The sequence below is a fragment of the Pleuronectes platessa genome, chromosome 19 (genome assembly GCF_947347685.1).
Source record: "Pleuronectes platessa chromosome 19, fPlePla1.1, whole genome shotgun sequence".
In the NCBI taxonomy this organism is placed as follows: domain Eukaryota; kingdom Metazoa; phylum Chordata; class Actinopteri; order Pleuronectiformes; family Pleuronectidae; genus Pleuronectes; species Pleuronectes platessa.
The window spans coordinates 5,526,582-5,547,643 of NC_070644.1; the positions used below are offsets into that span (position 1 = coordinate 5,526,582).

Here is a 21,062-nt window from a genome sequence, read left to right on the forward strand (position 1 = left end):
TCCTGAGTGAAGCAACTGCATGAAGTTCTCGCAGTGCAAACACGTTAACATGTGTGGCGTTCAAACTTTTCGTGTTCCGGCCTCCTGCATGTCAGCAGAGGTTTGTTATAAACCTTTTGACATGGATTATGCTCCTAAAAGAACTGACAATAGATTTGTTTTTTTTATCTTGTCGTTTCTGACCTTTCAGTCTCCAACATCTCATCAGTGAAATCTGTATATTTGGGAGGATTTAGAGGGCTGTAAAGGCTCAGCCCCCGAACACATGGGTTTTCTCTCTGTGCCTGAGAGCTATCTGTCAATTCAGGTCATTTCAGTGCGATTTTGAAATGTTTCAACCTTTCCTCCGAGTTCCACTGGAGCATAGTCACCAAATTGTCTCCAGACAAAAGGAAAGATGATAACCTTGAATCTTCCAGAAGTGTTTTTTGTTTCTTTGACTGAGTCAGAGCCAAATACAAGATGTTTAATTCTGCTGTAAAAAACAACTGATCATCAACACGTCATCGTGACTCATTGAGTTCATTGTTCTTCCCATGATCACAGAGGTAGCAGCTGAGACATTATGGCCCCTGTGACAGTTCTCCACCTGCCTAATGTTTGAGAAAAACACAACTCCATTAATTCCCGAGCTAAGCAGCAAGCATTGGAATAAAGTAATCAGGTTTCATTTTTTAAGTCTAAACAGATGATATAACCACTATCACCAATCTTAATGTGTATTTGATATATTAGTTAAATGATTACTCGTGCAGTGCCCATTCTAATGCTCCAGCGTCTACTAACTGACTGCATTATAAGTGAACACCCCTCAAAGTTATTATATATATTTTTTGCATTCATCCTACCTGGCTTATCTAATTTATAGTCGATGTTTTTCCTTAAGTGAAATTGACTTTGCTTTATTACTGTGCAGGCTCCTGGGACACAGCAGTGTTTAAATGCAATGTTAACATGATTAAGTTTAGCAAGAAGGTTCACCATCAACATATGAAAACAGTTGCTAGATAGACAGTGTAGCTCTGAGACCGATTCATGAATATGAGTGAAACATGGATTGACGTGTTAACCATAAAGGTGTGTAGAAGGTTTCAAGACATATTTCCCATATTTCAGGCAATACATCTGGTAATTATCAAGACATTTTAGTGAGATGACTGTCCTTTAGAAGACGTGCACTATACCCACTTCCTGTTATTTTCCAGGGCTTGAAGGAATCACACAGAACACACTCGAAGTAGTCATTTTCATATATTTGTATATATTCATATATTACACATTTAATACAGGCACAATTAGAAATCATAAAGTAGAGACAAAAAGTGGCTGATATTGGTAAAAATGTACAATTTATGAGAATCATTTACAAAATGTTGCTCTTCACAGAACATATAAAGAAAGAAAATGAAAGTGACCTAGAAATGAGCCTTCAAAAAGTTATTCAGAGAGTTTTGCGGGGACAGCAAGAACCAGCTTGCTAATACTGAATATAACTACAGAATCTGTGAAGTCCATTTTTTGTTAATGCATTTGGTTCATCTGACCATAAATCATGGACAGAACTGATTACGGGGGGGATCACAGAGCAACATGTTGATTTTTCGCTGTACAAACGTCTGGTGCTACAATTTTACAGGATTTCATATAAACTCATTCATTTCAAACATTTGGCTGATTAAAAGTTCAACAGACAACAACAGTGTCTGGCTCTAAGATAGTATTAAAAGCTTGAGTCTTAATCCAGCTACTAAAGAATCATACAAAACATTAAAAACATTATGAATTTAGGAAAAGATTTAATCACCCTGGCAAGATATGATGATTCGTGAGGTTTCCAAGTGAGACATTAAATGAATCACTGAGGGTTTGAGTTTAAATCAGCTGTAAACCATTAAAAAATTGTTTTATAGCACTGACAAAGTGATTAAACATGAGTCTGAACTGTCGTCTCCTAAAATATCGTTTGAGGTCAGTTGGCCACAGGATGCACAGCGTATGAAACTCCTGCCCTCCCACAAGGTTTCATCCATTTTCAATCACAGCTTCCACGCAACTTATTGCATCTCCAGACGAGTCACATACCGACACACCGACCAACTTCAGGATCATCGCGAGGACGAGGTCAACGAAAGTGTGTCCGACTCACAACACAACGTAAAACACTCCATCTAGAAGTACAACAGCCTCTAACAGCAGCAGCAGCAGCAGCCCTCCAAACGTGACAGAGTTCCACTCATCCTCTTTCTACACCCGCTCCTGCTGTACAAGAGGCTGAAGCTTATCCCAGCATGCACTGTGCGAGAGGCAGGACCCATCAGTAATCTATTACAGGGCAATGGCAACACTGTGTCACAGCATGTAACCACACTGGATTACACAGTGTAGAGCAGTTGGTTTAAGGCATTTCGATCGTTAATTTGGCCTTAATGTGCTACTGTTCTCAAACCTCACTAATGCTCTGTGAGTATGTGGAAGGTTGAGGTCGACTGACGAGTACAGAAAAGAAGATATTAGAAAAAAAAAAAATGTGTTCAATGGTCAAACTCAATCCAAGAAGGCGAACGTGACAAATTAAGTTCTGGAAGACTGTTGGCTTGTAAAAAGAGGCGACATTTTCCCTTCGGTATCCAAACAGAGCTGTAAAAAACACAACTGGCACAACGTCGGTGCTGTTCTCATGAACTGTGCTGGAGTTTACAAAACAAGTTTGATTCAGGCACATTTCTCCATCGATAGGGCACAAGAGTTTGATTAAAAAAACACCGCCAGTTTAGAAAAAGCTACGACTCTTTGGGGTAACGCCCTTGCTATTTTTTTTTTTTTAAGTATCTAACATTTGACTCAACGTTTAAAGTCAAGATTGGTGAGAAGAATAGAAATTTGGGGTTCAAATGTAGAAAAAAAGACACGTCGTGACTGAAAGGGGAATTTAAAAGGGGAAAAAATTATAAATTGTAAAAAGACCCCACTGGTCCCAAAGCCCATTTTGGATGATTGTTTAAAAAACTCCATGCATGTTACCACAGAGAAATGTAGCTTAAATCTAGAACAACCCTGATCTGGGTAAACCATTGAAGCACTTTTGTTACCTAGTGATCCACAGAATAAGACGAGGCACTGAGGTCAGATTTGAGTTTTTTTGCATTTTGTTTGAAAGCACTTCAAAGTTAGTTTAAAGATCGAGCTTGTGCCATAAGAAAGTGAGAGCGGGTGGGACAGATTCTACCTTCATGGCTTCATTGCACATGAAACAAAAACAAAAAAAGGCTACTTGTGCGGAGGCTAAGCGAATGATCAGCAAAGAAAAGTGATTTGAGAACTGAGCCAGAGCTGGTGGAGCAGAAGACTCAGCGTTAATATTTACAGATCAGAGGAAAAGGAGAGACGTCATCTCTTCTCTTTCAGACAGAGATGGTTTTGTTTTAAATTCCTCAAACACTTCTCTTGAAAAGAAGAACAAACATAAGCGGGAAAAAAAGAGAATCTGAAAGATTGTTAGTGCACGTTTTTCTTTTTTTTATGATTTCAAAAAACAATATAGATTTATATCTAATCCATAAATCGTTTCTGACGATACGAAAGTGAAATGTTGAGAAAGCATTATTCCACTTCATATCTACACAGTTCCTGAAAGCTCATCTTAGTTTTCTTCTATTCTTTTTTTTTTTAGACAGTGTTCAATACTCAGTGCTGTTTTATTGTAGTGAGATTCTTGCCTCCTGGGCAAAAAGCACATTGGTGCTCAGGTGGATCCAGAGGTTTCGGAGGCTAAAGTTGCCAAGTTGTGTGTAGAAGGGGATGTTTGTATGTGAACCATAGCGGGGGGGGGGGGGGGGGGGGAACCTCAGCAATCTGCCATATAACGTCCTAAAGAAGAAGAACACAGGAGACAGTTTGAGTTGTGGATGCATTAGATCAGAATCAGGTGAGTATGCATGGTCGTGAGTGTGGCATACCTGAGGCGAATCTCTTCTTGCTGAGAGAAAGTCTGTATCCAGGCCCCTGGAGCTCCATGTCCACTCCGGACAGGGTGCTCCCCTCATTCATAAACTGCACTGCCATAGTGGAGGGGTTCGACGGACCGCTGGACAGCTCGAACTTGGCCCTCAGCGATCCAGCACCTGGGGTCAAACACAGACAGGTACATTCAAACTCCAGCGTCTGGTTAAGGGCTGTACCACAAAATCCGCTATCACGGATTCTGCTAGATGAATTTGTAAGAACGGATACATTTAAAAGATTCCATACCTTCATTTTCAGACTTTTCTGAGATGTCACTCAGCTTCCACAAACACTTATTTTGCTCGGAATTCCTAAAATTAGAGAAAAAGTTTAAAAAAAAGCTTAGCGGGGGTATATACTTTTTTAGTTTTTCTCTGTCCTCTGATGTGTGACAGTTTTTTTGTGGATATAAAACTTCTCAAAAGTAAAAAAAAAAACAATGTCCACTCGGAAAACTATTCCTGAAGCTCCTGAAACGCCTCATCAGTAGCCCCGCCCATTCTTCCGGGGTGTCAAGATGAGACATGTCATCACAATGCAACACATTTGCATAATGCACGTCAAGCAGCTGGTCTTAAGCATGGTGCACACTGCATTATCAGGAGGGGGGGGGTCTTAAAGAGACAGGAGCTAAGTGTTTCAGACAGAGGCTGAAAAGAGGAGCTGCAGAAATGGGAGGAAAGTGACGTGTGTTCTGAACATGAGAGCACGTAAACCCAAACTGAAATGATGAACCTGAATATGAGCAGAATATGTCTCCTTTAAATCTCCTGTTTAACTGAGATGCATCACACATGTTGTGCTCCTGCTGATTCAACCAGCGCCACGTCTCACCATATGGAGTTGGGCAGAGACTGCAGGTTGGTGACTCCCCCGTCAACAGGCACTAAGATCTGGACGTTGGTGAGCTGCCCAGGAGAGGCCATGGAATCTGGGTTGTAGCGGTAGTCCACCCTCAGGTCCGTTGTAGTGTCTGTACACTTCCAGTACACGGCCATGTTGAGAGGCGTGGAATGGATCCCATCAGACAACACCTGAACACAGCAGCGCGGTGAAATATAGAACAGTCAGTATTAACAGCATTTTGAACAATAACAGTGATTTTTGTTTATAAATCGAATTGGTCCCTGTGCTGGAAACAGAACCAAAGCACAACTCATTTCAATAAACAGAAACCAGGACCAAGACCAACTCTTCTCACATCACCAAACTTTTTTGACCAGACTTTGAACACTTAATTTAATTGATATTGGTTCCGTAGTTTCTCAAATCACCTCTCGTGAACTAAAACTCCTATTTATTTATCAGGAGAATTCTACAAAGTGCGACGTGGGCCTGACGATGTGGTGGCAGTACGACCTTAAGGTGTGAGGTTGTTCGCCAACCCGAGTCATGAAGCGTGATGCGTGGTGAAAGTGTGGTCAAACCAGGTGAACAATCCCCGGGAGGATATTAACCCCAACCTGCTCTAGGACTGCAGCTGACTGAGTGACACTGATATTGCAAATTTAAAAGATTTTGGTCATTAGTTTCAAGCACACAGTTCATTCTGCCTAAATGATTTGCAACCACTTCTCTTTATGACAATCCTGTGAAATCATTTGTCTGTAACTTTGGAACATGGCTATCGAAGCTCTTTCAAATTTAAAGAATACATTCTACATGATCTATGTTTCTCCCTCCCTTGCCCTTGCGTTCATTGTGTTTTTTGGACTATTTTCTCTCAGGTTTGTTTGAAGTGTGAAGCACTTTGGGGAAAATGTGTTTTCAGACAGCATTCTTCGACCTGCAATTATTTGATCTAGATTATGCTCCCGGCTGGACGCTGGCTGACAGACCTGGTATTTTAGGATGTCCACATTGTAGTAGGAAGCTGAGGGATTCTGATCAGAGGCTTTTCTGAGGTAGGACGTCAGCGCTTGCATGTTGAACCAGAAGTCCTTGGAATTTGAGTCACTTTGGGAAGGATCACTGGATAAAGAGCAAGCAGTTAGAAATATACACACACACGCACACAGACACACAACCACACACACACAGACACACACGGAATTATCAGAGACTCAATTATTCATTGCTCTTCTTGGCTTTGTGTGTAAAGCTCCAATAGCTTGGAAAAAATGACCCTGTTTTATCCAACCAGCTTCTAAATCATAGAAATCCAGTGAATTCAATTAGTCCAGCCATGTGGGCTTGAGGTAACCGGAGCGAGAATCATAAAAAAAAGAAACGTAAAGAGAAACAGTAAACGTTGTCATTTTAGAAATGAACCGGTCACAAACTCTTTGTTTTAAAAATAGCGCTGACAAATGTAATGGCACGTTGATACTCCACTGCATGTGATGTAAAACACACACAAATCCCCTTGGACTGAGACAAAAGAGGTGAGAGAAAAAATAAAGTGTGTTAAATGAAGCAGCTGTTATATTAAGTTTGCTGTTCTTTGCTATTTTAGGGCGCAAAGTATTTCAGAAAAGACACGAGCTGTTGAGAACCTGGCTGTTAAAGTCTGGTGGAAAATACTTCCCTGACAACTTAATGATGGGTTTATGTCAGATTACTAATTGAATTTCCTCTCGCTGACGCAGACTACATTTCCTCCATTCTCCCTCGTATCATCAGGGCCAAACCGTCCTTTGACTCGGCCGCAACTCAAACAAGTTATCAACTCATCAACTCTGCGAGTGTCTTCACACGCAACGCACACACGCCTGTTTGTATTGTAGCTGCCGTGTGTTCACCGGACACCTCACCTGTATAAGAGCTGCTGGTTGGGTAGGATCTGCTCCAGCCTGCTGATGTTCTTCAGTTTGAAGGAGAGGACGGCCGGGGAGGGGTTGGAGGTGAACACCTTGATGATGCCCATGGGGAACGACAGAGTCATATCCCCGGTGATCTTCACAATGCACCTGTGGAGTGCAGAAATGTGAATATGAGCTATGTCATAGAATGGCTAGATGAGTGACCCGGATGAGAATCATCACAGACTGACAATAGCATCCATGAAAGCTTCCTATTGTGATGTCTTTAAATCTCATGCTCGGTCCAAAAGACATAAACGAGTCAATAAGCATTTGTTAAAAAGGCATGAAAGCCTCTACTTGAGAAAACAGAATCTTAAGAATGTTTGGCATTTGTTAAAGACCTGAACAATTAATCTATTATCAAAATTACAGTTAATGTTTTGCTCCACTTTTCTTTTCATCACTATAACTGAATACAAAGTCATACTTGACAGATTTGGTCTTTAGCCTGTTAATCCGCTCTTTATATAAAGTTCCGTCCAAGGCCTGTTTAAAGCAGATATCCAGCCTGCTGTTGACTTCTGGATCCAACACATTGGCTTTAGGTTTTAACATATGTCCACATCTGTTAGTCTTAATTTGTGTCAGTCTTAATATTGTAGACTAACATTGATCAAGTTTCTAAATAACTTCTGGGATGAGAAGAGTCTTCCTCCATTTGGGGTCCGTCCTGGGCTGCGGTGGTTGAGGACCCACAGCGTGGCTCAACCCTGCACCGCGTCTCTGCTGCATTGCTTATGAAATGTTCCATTTGCTAATCCCTGCAAAAATAAGCTTTTTTGCACGCCGGCAATTTAACAGCAGTTAACTAATAAAAGGCTGTATGTTTTCACTGCCCCAGACTATAATCTGCCCCATGTAGGTTATCCACTCTGAAAGAATGGTGTCGGGCTAACGCAAAACATTCCACACATGCAGAGCGGTGGGGGAGATAAACTCTGCAAAATTGGCAGCCAAAGACCTACTGAGCAAAGTGTACATTGGCAAGGGACCATGAAGCACAACACCACGTAATGTACGGTATATCTTATAGCGTCATGTGTGTTATTGTTTAAGTTCAAATATGGACAAAAATGTGTATGCGTGCAGGTCCACGCCGGGTCCTTTGAGCAGTAGGAGGTCATGTGAGACTCACTTAGAAGGATCAGCTCCTTTGAAGTACGCATTAACCGACTCTGTGAAGGCCACGGCAATGGGCAAAGCATCTTGGGATGCCAGGGTCACAGGGCTGGGACCGCGAGACGTCCCTGAGAAAGAGAAAAGGCACAGAGATTCAGGCCTGTTGACTCAGCTGCAGTTCAGACTTTCAGATCATCGGGCTCCAAAGCTCACATCAGAATGAGGAAGGTTTGATCATGCAATGATGCATTATATAATTAGGAATAGTTGTATTATTACATCTTGTGCGGTCAGTCATTCATACAGCGCAAATCAGTACATTCTGTTATTTTTCAAATAAACAGAAATACAACACGGATTGAGAGCAGTTCGTGCTACAGCTGCTTTAGTCATAATTAAATACTGGTAGAGTAGACAGTCGGAATGACCTCAGATGGCACATGAAAACTTAAATTAAGAAAAGATGTAGCAGTCGTATCATTCATTATTTTAACAACTCAAAACGATCAACAACTCTGTATAAAGTTAGAAGCTTTTTATAGAAAGACAAATGTCAGAAACATGAGGGCAGATAAATGCAATCAGGGCAAAGCAAAAAAAAACGGTCCAGTCGTCGATCCAGTCCATTCAACACACTGGTGTTAGTTTTGGTTAAATACAGAGGAGAGTCCTCTTGTATGAACTTCAACCATACCTGCTGGTGTTTCACAGCGCTTCTCAAAGGTAGGCAGCTTCGCTATGAACACATCATCCTCTTTATGCCAAATTAAAAGGCATAAAGGGGAAAGGAGGAGATAAACAAACCCAGAGAGCACAAATGTGAGGAGAGATGATGCTGAGCGCTGTTGTGAGCCGCTCTCTAAATGTGTGGTGGCGGCAGGTGAGCCCTTAAGCTGACAAGGCTGATGTGATTTGCACAGAGATGAACAAGGAGCTGACGGGCCCTAATGATGACGTTCATGGAATCAGTGAAATGTATGCAGGGCAGAGACGATGACTGAAAGCACCATGGAAAGGAGTGTCTCTCTTAGGGAAACGAGAGTTGGGAAAGGCAGACTCACTTTGGCTTAGCAGAAAAAAAGGAGAAAGGAAGAGCAGCTCGGGCTCGGGGGAGGAGAGGGGGTGAGCAAAGGTGTGCTCGGCTCCTGTAAGGAGAGGAGTGAAGCAGGGAGCTGAAGAGGCAGTGAAGGAAGAGGGAGAAAGGAGAAAACAGGACATTATGGTGCAGAGACAAGGGCATGTGGAACACTGGCGAGGAGCTGAGGAAATAGATCATAAATTGACAAATGTACGTATGTGTATAGAAAAGGTATAGAGGACGCTGAGGAGGCTTACCAACGGTGGGGGTGTTGCCGGCACTGAGAGAGGCATTCGAGGACAAGGAGGAGGAACTCTCCGCCCGGGCGAGTGGGGCAGTGGGTGGAGGACTGGCGCCGGACATTTTGGGTGGGCTGAACGGTCGTACCTGCACAAGGGGAGTCAAAGACACAGGATGGTACTGCAATGTTAGAATGGAATTATAAAAGCACATGTGTTGCTCATGTAGGGGAGTTCTAGTTACTCACAATCTCATTTATTCCTGTGAGTTTTCCAGTGGGGAGCTTGGGCCTGGAGGAGGGTCGTGGTGGGGGCACCAGGGCTCCAGCTGTCAGCGGCGTGGTGGGCCGGTTCGGTAATGGCACTGCACAGGTAAACAAGGTTCCACTAGTTAGTGACGGATTAACAGCAGGAAAAGAAAATCGGTGCTTACATGTACATATATAACTGGGCTTCAAAACAATCATGCATCATCCTTAAACCTCGTATTTGTAAATATTAACAGCAAAGCGTAAAAAAAAAAAATAATGAACACAGGAATCACAAACACATTCCAAAATAAATTTCACAAAAGTAAAATCACAGACAAAACAAATCGGTTACAAAACAGGCAGTGAGTTGGATAAACACATGTCCATACAATTAAATAAAGAAAAATACAACAAAAAACATTCAAATAGGAACCTAATGCAAAAAAATATAACAACAAATAGTAAAAACAAATAATAATAAAAATCAAAGCAAAAGCAATATAAAATATTTAGTTCAAACTCCAAACTCAGGCATGAAGCACGCTCTGACATTAGTAGTAATGTTACCATTGAATACTTTGCTTGGTGGAGATGCACCCATCGCCCTATCTGTAATCCCAGTGAAGACATCTGTGAAGCAGGAGTTGCCGTCCTCTCTGCTGCCCGCTGCTTTGCAGTAGGTGTCTGCAGAGTCATCAGAGAGGAAGCGGCTTGCCCTGCCAGAGCCCGGCGGAGGCCTCTGGAGCTCCTTCACGCACGGCCCTGATCCCTGGTGGCGAGGCGGAGCGAAGCCATCACTGAAAGCGATCCACTGGCTCTGGGACCAGGACACGGAGGAGAAGGCGTCGACGCTCTTTGGAGGGCCGGCGGCGGCCGGGCTTCTGGTGGGGTCCACCGTCTCAGTCGGCAGGGTGATGGGGGCGCTCTGGGCCCGCGCCGGTACGGGTTTGCTTGCTTGGAAAGCGTTTTCCGGTGAGTCCCACGGAGAGGACGTGGTTGAGGAGAAAGAGGAGACATCTTTGGATTGCTGGCTCTCTGCCAGGGGAGGGGAGAGCTCCCGTTGTGGCACCGTCTCGACTGAAGGAGGTGATGCGATTGACAGAGGCGATAAACATGACAAAGCAGAGTATAGAGAGCAACCCTTGAGACATGAAGTCATATAGCAGCAAATCATAGAGTCAAACTGTTTCCTGTCGGTTCTCCCTGACGGATTCACTCATTCTGCTGTTAGGTCTCATACTAATGAAGCACATTAATAACCTCTGGTGTTGTGTCCTGCTTAGATCTCCGTTTTCCTCAGGTTGCTTTAAAAACACACATTTCACAACAGATAGACAAAACTTCTTATAGCTGCACAGTTATATAATACTCAAATTTAATGTTAGCTGTATTTTTATTACAGTTTGTGGGAATTTGCCAGATCAAAACCAATATAGAAATCATAAAATTAAGACCAGTTACATGAATCTACTGTAGCTCAAAATGAGCTTAAAACATGTCAATTTTTGTTTTTGTTTTTGTGTTCTTAAGAAACACCAGGCACACCGTTCAATTAGAATGTATCAAACCCGGATTTCAGACATGCATGAGAACATGTCCTGACAATTAAAAGTCACACACACATGCTTCTGAAGCACTTTGAGGTTTACATAAGGAGAAACTAAAACTGAACATAAATACCATGCAAAACAGCAGCTGATGAATGCTTCGAGTTCTTCAAACAAGGTTTCATTTAGATTATTGGGGCGGACTGGTTTTACCTGATGCCTCTGGCAGAAAGACGTCTGAATCATTCATCAGAAAAGATGGGGATGGAGAGATTGAAAGGAAAACAGAGCCAAGGTCTAACAAGAGAAGTTCAAATAAATAAATCAAAGTAAATAAAAACATCGAATGATTTAAATTCAGATAGCAAAAACAAAAAAGTAAAATAAAAAAAACAGAAACAGAAAACATAAGAATGTACAGACCAAAATAAAGTGAATACAACATAGTGGCATAAAATAAAGAAAAAGTCCATCAATCGTTTTTAATCCCTGCCTCCGAGTTTAATCTTTGTAAATACGCACAGACTAGATGTGTTTAATGTGTCATGTGTGTGCTTGGAGCTGGTAAAACAGCTCCACTGTACACAGAGATTTAACAAGCTGTACGCGGGGACTTAATTCCCATCACCGCATCTTAATCGGGGCACTTTACGATGCTCTTTTGACTTGTAAGTCACAACCTTTGACAGCAACAAGACAATGTTTGACAACATACGTGCCAATGGGCTTTACAGCCGACCCGCTGACCTCCACTAGGTGCCAATTAACTGTGGATTACCCTTAGCCTAGGCAATGGGTCAGCGCTAATGTCACTCTGTTTAAACACTGGTGTCATGCACGTAAAGCCACGAGAGTCACACTATCACACTTTTTGTGCAGCGAAAACCTCGAGAGGGAAATGCTTAGAGAAGGTTTACTGCAAACACTTGAGGTAGATTTTGAATCAAAAAACCGAGACAAGCCAGAAAGCACCAACTGGGGTAAATGACTGATGAGTAATCCTGATTTGATCAGCCTCTCAGTGTATTCACATTCCTTCAGCACACTAGATTTTATTGGTGGTGCTTGTTTCAGATTGTCTATCTAAGCCCAAAGGTTTCACAGATAATGATGGAGGCATGTAATCCAATGCAAGTGAATCACACTGGTTAAAGCCTCACTATATAATGTTCACTTTCTTTAAACTGTATCATAACGGTTTTCATTCACTGCCACTGCAAACCATATATATTTGCTGCTATGTTGCTGTTTCATGTTAAAAGTTTTCAACGGGCTAAACGTGAGAGCAGTCATCAGGAAAAAGGAAACATTTTTCTGTCAGGAGATTATTCTGTTGTTTTGTGGAAAACTCATTAGGCCAAACGAAAAAATCAGATTTAGTTGAAATATTATTTTGACCGGTCTTAAATTCAAGTGAGCTCTCGGAGGTTCACATTTAGTTGAGTGATTCTGCTACAGAGCATAGATTTAAAGTATGATCCATGAAATCATGGTACAATATGAGCACAGAGATACTGGTAAAACAAAGGGATGTTACCTGCTGAGGAGGACACAGAGGAGGAGGAGCCTGCTGCCAGAGTCGGGCTGAACGGGTCCAGAGACAGAAGGTCGTTGTTGGTCAGTCTGACAGAGGAGAGAGGGAGTCAAAACAAACCTTCTCACATTTTCAAGAGGGTTTTTCTTTCTTTCATCAAACCGTGGAACTGGAGATCAGCAATAGACGATTTGATCGCTTGGGGGCAGTCAATGTATGTAAGAGTAGTGTTAGCTACTGGACGAAACTACAAAGCAGCACAGAAATTTGAATTTGTGAATTGCCAACATAAACCATCAAGCGATATTGACAGCTTTTGCTGAAGGCTCCAAATACAAGCAGGGTAGCGTGAAGTGCACAACGGGTGATGCAAGATCTCTCACAGTCTCACTATTTTTCACACAGAATCTTTATTTTATTTTCCATTTAATAACAGAGCAGACCTCTGTTCAAACAGCGGCTCCATGCATCTGTGCTTGAGCAACGATACCATGGCGGGTTAAAAACATCTTTAAATGCACAGTAGGGTGCAGATTCTAGAGATTATCTTAATAACAAGTCGACACAAACCGGTTTTAAAGCAGCTTTTAAGCACAAAAAATTACAAATACTAGTTCAAGTGCACAAATGAGATTAACGTTAAAACAGTAGCACTTATTAACACGTTGGCAATTAAACAGACATTAGTTTAAAAAGGAAGTTGGGATGTTTTCCTCCAGTACTCACTCATACGATGTTGGCACTCGGGGTTTTGCCAGCTCATCGCCTGCAGCGAGGGCAAAACAAACACAAACTCAGACATGCATCGAGTGATGACAGCAAATACACTTTCACAGTGAGGACAAAATGTAATCGAAAAACCAACACAGGAGCTTTTTCACCATCATGTATCCAAAGACATTTGCCAAAAACCATTCACACCTTAAACCAGAAACACCACTGAGGTTTTGACTGAACGAGTGGGAACCACCATCTGCCCTGGAAAATTTTAGAAATATATTTGCAGTAAGATTTATTTTAGATACAATAATTTTTTTATTTATGCCTTATAAAGCAAAACCTTACTGCAAAAGCATTAAGACAACCCGCTAATGTGTTTTCGATGTGGTGGTAACACTTTACAACAGGGGGTGGGGGGGGGGGGGAGTGATTTAGCAACTAAAAATAAAATCAGGCGTTTCTTGGTTATTCTGTGCCCCTGTCCAAAGTGTTACAATAACCTGCTAAAGATTCATACAAGCAGAACTGAAGCACCAGAGGTAAGAGGATACGGCTGAAAGGACCCAAATTCATAACCGCACATGTCAGTAGAATTCTTCATGATAAGTCAGTGAGAGAACACGGTGTCAGTGGTGTTAGCTGGTGTCAGCTGCATCAGCTGAGTGAAGAGGCTCCTATGAGGGGACAGAGATGAGAGCTGTGGCAGGTACGTTGGGCGGAGGAGGGCAAGGCAGGGTTGGAGGGTAACTACTGCAGCGACCACATACTCACCACGACTCTGAGCCTTAGGGCTTAATGCAGATACTCCTGTGATCCCTAAGCATATGTACAGTACATCTATCAATGCCATTGCCTTGTGTAAATTTGACTGAGTGAGTGTTTCAGCAGCATAATGTGAATACAAATAACATTTACACAATTAACATTTAGGGTCATGCAAAGGCTGAATCTGAGAGTTTGGAACGAAAAGAAAAGAAAGAGCTTTTCAGCTGATAAAACAAAAAACAAAAATTCTGAATTTATAGTCAAGGATTTTATGATTTTTTAATGTGCATTAAGACGGCATGGAGCTTGAATCATTACATGACGGATCAAACACACTAGACTGTAACCGTTTGGAGAAGATAAAATACAAAATCTGAGATGTCAAAAAGACAAACAGCTAATGTAGCAATTAATGGTATTTGGAGAAATAACCCTGAAGCTCACATTTACAGAAACGAAACAGTTATTTACTTTTTCTTGGGATGTGTGGATTTTGGCTACATTTCTGGATTTTCCTTTTTAAAGACAACCTCTTTAAAAACCTCCCAGGCCAAGAAAAACGAAGCTGAGGAGTTGTACAGTTGACCCCCCCCCCCCCTCCCCTTCCCCTTCCTTCACAGTGATCCGGCAACACACAGATACAGAGAGGTCAGACTGAGAAAATACTCACTGGACTGGTTCCTCCGCATCTGTCCCTGAAAACAAAACAAAAAAAGAGCAATTAATCAAAGACGCATGAGACCCACCACAAATTTTCATCGGTGCTTTCCAAACCTTGGCTGATTTTGTCCCAAACAAAACAAAAAAAAAACTGACAAGACAGAAATGATCAGTCCCCATGTAGGACGCATAAAACTGGCAGTTAATAAAGAAAGAATTCTACGGGTCATCATGTTTTTCTCTGCTTCACTCCAACCTTGCAACTTTTGGAAACACAAACCCAAATCCTCTTATGTCAAATAGGTTGATGTAAGCCTCGAACAGTTGTTTATATAACAATATATACAATTTCACATATATATAACCGCTGTGAAAATAGGGTTAAGAAAACTTTAAGGGATATTATTGATTATTCCCAGAGGCCGAGGGCATTTTCCACTTCAGAGTTAGAGACAGTAAATCACAGGACTACTCCCGACTCACACATACCAGACGTTAAACGTAGGGTAAAAAAAAAAATCACTAGTGCAAAACTGTGCATCTGCGCCCGTACGACAATCAGTCAAAGACAAAACAGCGCGTGCCCCCAAAACTTCACCAACTTCCTTCCCAGAGCCTTTTTTTTGTGAGGAACGTAAATCTGCCATGTCACGCTGCCATGTCACGCCAGAGATGCTCTTGGGGGCCACCAACCCAATGGAAACTCAGAGCATCAATTTCAATAAAGAACATTTTTGTACGAAGAGAAGGGTTGGGGGGAAGGTCGAGGGAGGAGGGGAGAAAAAGAAACAAAATGGGTTTAAGGAACATAGCAAAAGCGTTTAACCACCGTAGAGCTGTGAGGCCAGGGTTTAGTCCCACAGGCGCTAAGCGGCAAATGGGTTCAATTACGGCTCTTGCTGGCCACACACACACACACAACTTGCTATTTCAATAAAGGGAACACCATGGAGGGAGAACCAAACAGGAGAAGAAATGAAAAAGACAGAAAAATGAGCACTGAGGGGGGAAAAAGGAAAATCTCTCCGTAATTCACACCAGATGATGCAACATTCGTCATCACCTTGGATGTACGCTGGATATTTAATCATGAACTTTTGGGATACATAAAAAAGCAGGGTATGGGTGCAGAAAATATATCTAAACAGATATAGAGGAAATAAAATGCTATGTAATGATTCGTTTTTAGTATTTAATTGAAAATAAGTCAAACACACAAACAGCGGTTTAGTTTTTTTTTGTTTAAGGATGAGAAAGTAATTGCGGGTTCAAGTCACGACAACAACCGAAACCGAACTGCAAGGAACAAAGTCTAACGTTTAAAAGAAAACATCCATCCTCCTGAGTCTTGTTACATTAAATAGAAGAAGAAAAAACATCCTCTATAAACTTGTAATGTATCGTTACCATAATTCCAAGAGTGGAAAAAAGGAAAACGTTAAAAAGAGGCCTATAAAGTATTCATAAATAGCCACAACAGAGTCCTGTCTGGAAGAAGTGGGATCCAATAAAAGCCAAAGAGTGAAAGCAAAGAAAGAAACAAGGCAAAGAAAGAGTGAGGTTCAACACAAACAGTGAGGAGGAATGGTGGGGAGAGCCGGGGAGGGGAGAGGCTGAGGCGGAGGCAGAGGGAGGAAGATGCCGTGACATTGGTTTAATGTGCAGCCGGGGAGTGCGACGGGTGAAACCCACTAGACCCCCATTCGCGACACTGAGCGTGCCCCCTCAGCCACTCCACAACACCATTAACAACAACAACAGCTCAGTGCACACACGGTGCATGTTTGCACACAAGCAGTAGTGAGGCTTTAAATTTTAATGGCAGTTGCTATTTTCATAGAGCAGTGGAGAGTGATTCAGGGATTGAAGTGATGGTGAGGGACAAGGGGCTGGATGAAGGGCTCCATGACTGAGGTCATGGATCAGACTGGGCTCTCTCTCCGCGTGTGTGTGTGTGTGTGTGTGTGTGTGTGTGTGTGTGTGTGTGTGTGTGTATGTGTGTGTGTGTGTGCATGCATTTGTGAGTGTGCAGTTTCACAAAACATCCCCTGCAAGCGCTTGCAAAGAGAGCTGTGTGTATGAGTCTGCAGCAAAGGCCAACATCAGCCATTTTTATGAAAAAATTATTGACCCAGAGTTATTGATATTTTTTTCTTTCAAAATAAAATGTGATCCTGAGGTTGAAACTGAACTCTGAGCAAAAACACAACATGAAATGTGTGCATGCAGGAAACGCACCGGACCAGAAGCCAATCTGGCAAGTGAAATAAATTGGACATAACACATACGCCTTTCCATTGTAAATAAAATAAGCTCCAAGCAAGAGTGACTGATGGCAAACGACTACAGGGGGGATAGGCTGAATAAATGGCATTCCCATGTAGCCTGACAAAGGTTAGATATTCTGCTGTTGCCCTCTAGTGTTGGACGGGCGGTGCAGCAGCGCAGCACAGCAACAGGTTTGAGTTTGGGAGTTTTACTATTTAATAAGTCAGTAAAGCCATACCGAGGTGGAAGGCGACAGGATGATGTTTCCAATGGAGGCTTTGAGCTCGTCAATGGTGGCCCGGTTCTGGTGCGTGCCGTTGTTTGGCTGAACGGGCTTGATCTCGACGTGGAACTTCCTGGGTTCGTCTTCGTCCTCGGAGTCGCTGGACGAATAGAAGGAATTCTCTTTGGCATGTGAGAAGGAAAAAGGGTTAAGGAGACAACAGGAGCAAAGCAGAAAGAAAAGATAGGAGGAGGGCATCTACAGTCCAGTTGTGTTCAGTCCTGGTCTCAGGATGCAGATGGTGTGAACAGAAAAAAAACAAATAGCAGCAATGACTCTTAGAAGTCTTAGAGTGAGAAAAGGATATCGTTTTCATTTCCTTCTGGTCGGATACAGAAGCCCTCCGCATCAACCTGGGGAACATTCTGTAAAAACACAAGCAGACAAGTTAGACATTTAAAAAATTCTAGTTGCACAATTCAATCAATACCGAGTTAAAATAAATATATTAGTCTAAAAAAACGCTTAATGATACACACCAAAATTCTATTTATCAACACTTTTTGAGATGAGATGATTTTGCTCATCTCATAGTGCTACATTTAGAAAATGTATTAAAATGTAAATCTTCAATCAAGTATTATGCAGTTGAAGTAGGACAAACAATTAATTGTTGATAAGTAGCTTATACAATTATTTTCTCTTTGCATATTAATTATCTGTCTTTTACCTTCAGTCTAACTTTATAACTTTGTTCATCCAGATTTGTCTCAGTGTAAGTCATTTAATTTAAATATAATTTATCATATTCTGCTGATCAGCAGAGGTTTAATGGTTTAATTCTCTTTGCATACTAAACTTTTGTCCTCTGCTAAAATGTTTAACCTTGGACAAACTTTCAAAAAATTCTGGATTTTAATTTTTTTTCAAATGTGAATAAATATCATTTTCATCAAAGTGTGTCATTTAGTCAAGTATAGATAATTTAATTTAAATACGATAATTGAAGTTCTGGTTTTAATGTTTACATAGAGAAAGAAAATAGTCACTCTCTCCCCTGTTTATACAATATTTATATAACATTACCAATGAAACAAAGTGGAAATGTTACACACATTTTCTAAAAACTTAACACACACTTAATTCCAGTAATTCTGCACCACACACAAACGTTTGGCTGACACTCATCTGAAAAAGAAACATGTCATGATGTGCGACAACAACTTAGTGGTGCAAGCAAACATTATCACAACTACAAATTTACACATTAAATATTTATATAAGCTGCTTTAGAGGATACAAGAATAGCAGACCAGGGAAATGTTTTTATTGAAATCCAATGTTGATCAAAGAAAAAAAAAAACGAAAATCTAACTTTTGAGTCAATTAACTGTTTTTATTTATTTATGTATGATGGTTTGAATATTCTCTCAGTGTTTGTGTGTGTGTCTGTTTCTGTGTATTAGCTTGCTTACAGCATTCTGGATGTCTATGGCCCCATAGTATCCGGGGGGAGCGCCATTGGCAGTGTTCTACAAGCACAAACAGAGAGAAATAAATGAATGAATGAGCAAATCTACAACACAAACAAGAGGGAACAGAGAGAGAGAGAGAGAGAGAGAGAGAGAGAGAGAGAGAGAGTGTGAGAGAGTCAAGGAGTAAAATACAAAGCAAAATAATATGAGCAAGGATCTTTTCTACCTCCTGCTGTTTGAAATCAAAAGAACATCCAAAGCTGAATTAATATTTTAAGAAAACATTCATTAGCGATTTGGGTAAAAAAATATACTCACAGCAGCTTCAACTTCTGTAGACTCCCTGGAAGACAAACGGTCATATAATGATGAGCAGTTTGTATTTATTACGATATTTATCTATTATATGTTAATTTTTTATTATATGAAGTCTTGGGACTCACGTAGAGTCTGTGTCCTTGTCTTTCTTACTACGACCTGGGATGCCAAATGGTTTTCGCTTTCTGGGTTTAGCACCTTAATGCAAAAACAAAGCAATTAGAAACACCCTAAAAAAAATACATTAAATGTGTTATTTAAAATTGACAGCTTCAACTTTACTTTACTTCAATAAAATGTCACTTGCAGTGTATTTGTGAAAGACCGGTATTGTGTATTCATTTTGTGACAAGACCCACCTTCAGTTGCGATAGCTGTATTGCACTCCTCAAACTCAATGGGCCCTAATGAGACAAAAAAAAATCATTTAGGTTCAGTTGGCAAGGAAAGGGTCAACAGCCCCCTGCTGTGAATGCTGTGAATGTACATCACGCAATAATCACACACACACACATATATACACACAGAGCACAAACACACTCTGGCAAACACACAATGCGCGGCCTGGCGTGCCATACAGAGTGTAGATACACACAGGGCTAGGCTGGTCCCAGAGGGCAGACAGGGTCAATAGCAGAGTCAACTGTGTGTCTGGTGGCACTCAGAGATGTGACAATCCCTCCTGGGCACACAAAGCCCCACTGTACAACACAGACTCTTCCTCATAGAAACACACACAAAAAAACACCTAGGACAAATTAATCACCACAATCATAATCCAATTCTAAATTTGTGTGCGTGTGTAGGTGGGTGCACGCTCACAGCAAACAGCAGGTATGAAGTGAGCGGAAACTAAACCTGCCCACACGGGACACGCAAAGTCACTAACCCTATTACAATAAGACAAACAAGACCAAGATTACACGCAGAGAAGTGTTTAAAGCCACATGGACAAATCTGCTCTCAGGCTTAAGAGATGCCCTTTTCTCCTTCTCTATGGCATGCGAAAATATGGCCAGAAAAAGAAGGGGGAAAAAAAGAGAAGAAACTAAACAAATCACGTACACACATACATGCGAAGCCTGCTGAAATAACAGACCGGACCAACAAATCGTTGTATCTATACACCAGCCAACAGCCCTAATATCGCTCGGAGCGCGACCAGCCGTGGATGTGATTTAACAAAAAATAACATTGCTTTTGTATATTGGGAGACATCATTCAAAAACAACTGCGTTTACACTTAATTTAATGCTCATCAATTATACACATGTACCTCCGAGGCCCTGCACGCTTCAAGTGAGCCTCCAGAAACATTTATGGGGGCTTTTAAAGGGTCGACACTTTAAAAGGTACACATGCTAACACGCACACACACGCACATACCCACACACAAAGAGTTGCAGGAGGACCAGTGGCAAGTCATGCAATGTGTGTATGAGTCAATCAGGAAAATCCAGGAGGTTGGGCTATGTCTGTGTGTGTGTATGTGCGTGCGTGAGTGCGTGTGATTATCTGTTAGAAAGAGTGACTATTTAATGAAACAAACTCAAGTCAGTGTCACATCAGTGTATGGCTACACTAGTGCATGTGATCCATATCTTTAATAGTAAATTAATAAGACACACTCACGCACTACAGTACAGCAATTTATTTCTTTGAAGTATTAACAGTGCAATTGCACAAATATGACGTCTAGCCAAGTAACAGGAAACAACACATCTTGCTACAATGCTATTTTAAAATAGATTTTCTTAAATCAAATGACCTGAAGGACACGTAGTCTGTGTCTGCCAGCAAACCAGATACAGACAGATGTGCTGCACATGACTAGAAAGCTTACTAGCTTGCAAGACGAGCAGGAGAGAGAGAGAGAGAGAGAGAGAGAGAGAGAGAGAGAGAGAGAGAGAGAGAGAGAGAGAGAGAGAGAGAGAGAGAGCTGGGGCACGACCCTCTGGCAATATTTCCGATACACTAACATGCCTTGACCTGAAAACAACAAAGCTAATGATATTTTAACTCAAAATGTATACATTAGCAGTGGTCCAATGAAGTCTCC

General features: G+C 41.5%; 2 protein-coding genes across 4 annotated transcripts in view; both read right to left on the bottom strand.

The window, feature by feature from the left end:
- Window positions 1-1,235: 1,235 nt before the first annotated feature.
- LOC128462344 (F-BAR domain only protein 2) overlaps window positions 1,236-21,062 on the bottom strand; it is a 41,280-nt gene continuing 21,453 nt past the window's right edge. The window contains exons 9-28 of one of the 3 annotated variants that reach the window (XM_053447709.1): window positions 19,363-19,407; window positions 19,129-19,201; window positions 19,004-19,028; window positions 18,686-18,742; window positions 17,576-17,635; window positions 17,226-17,399; window positions 14,730-14,754; window positions 14,066-14,110; window positions 13,301-13,340; window positions 12,578-12,663; window positions 9,491-9,606; window positions 9,261-9,390; window positions 8,620-8,679; window positions 7,942-8,053; window positions 6,756-6,911; window positions 5,841-5,973; window positions 4,837-5,036; window positions 4,249-4,313; window positions 3,957-4,121; window positions 1,236-3,867 (exon numbers count right to left, since the gene is read on the bottom strand). In XM_053447709.1, coding sequence (XP_053303684.1) covers window positions 3,845-3,867; window positions 3,957-4,121; window positions 4,249-4,313; window positions 4,837-5,036; window positions 5,841-5,973; window positions 6,756-6,911; window positions 7,942-8,053; window positions 8,620-8,679; window positions 9,261-9,390; window positions 9,491-9,606; window positions 12,578-12,663; window positions 13,301-13,340; window positions 14,066-14,110; window positions 14,730-14,754; window positions 17,226-17,399; window positions 17,576-17,635; window positions 18,686-18,742; window positions 19,004-19,028; window positions 19,129-19,201; window positions 19,363-19,407 — 1,790 coding nt within the window. In that variant the 3' untranslated portion in view covers window positions 1,236-3,844. The remainder of the gene's footprint in view (window positions 3,868-3,956; window positions 4,122-4,248; window positions 4,314-4,836; window positions 5,037-5,840; window positions 5,974-6,755; window positions 6,912-7,941; window positions 8,054-8,619; window positions 8,680-9,260; window positions 9,391-9,490; window positions 9,607-12,577; window positions 12,664-13,300; window positions 13,341-14,065; window positions 14,111-14,729; window positions 14,755-17,225; window positions 17,400-17,575; window positions 17,636-18,685; window positions 18,743-19,003; window positions 19,029-19,128; window positions 19,202-19,362; window positions 19,408-21,062) is intronic. The other 2 variants (XM_053447710.1, XM_053447711.1) reach the window with 2 other exon arrangements.
- On the bottom strand, window positions 9,727-12,571 carry LOC128462345 (uncharacterized). The gene has a single exon (XM_053447712.1). It carries the CDS (start codon window positions 10,665-10,667, stop codon window positions 10,008-10,010), a length of 660 nt encoding a protein of 219 aa, XP_053303687.1. The 5' UTR covers window positions 10,668-12,571; the 3' UTR covers window positions 9,727-10,007.

Coding starts and splice junctions, on each gene's coding strand:
- LOC128462345 (XM_053447712.1), bottom strand. CDS start 10,667: ATGATTTGCTGCTATATGACTTCATGTCTCAAGGGTTGCTCTCTATAC.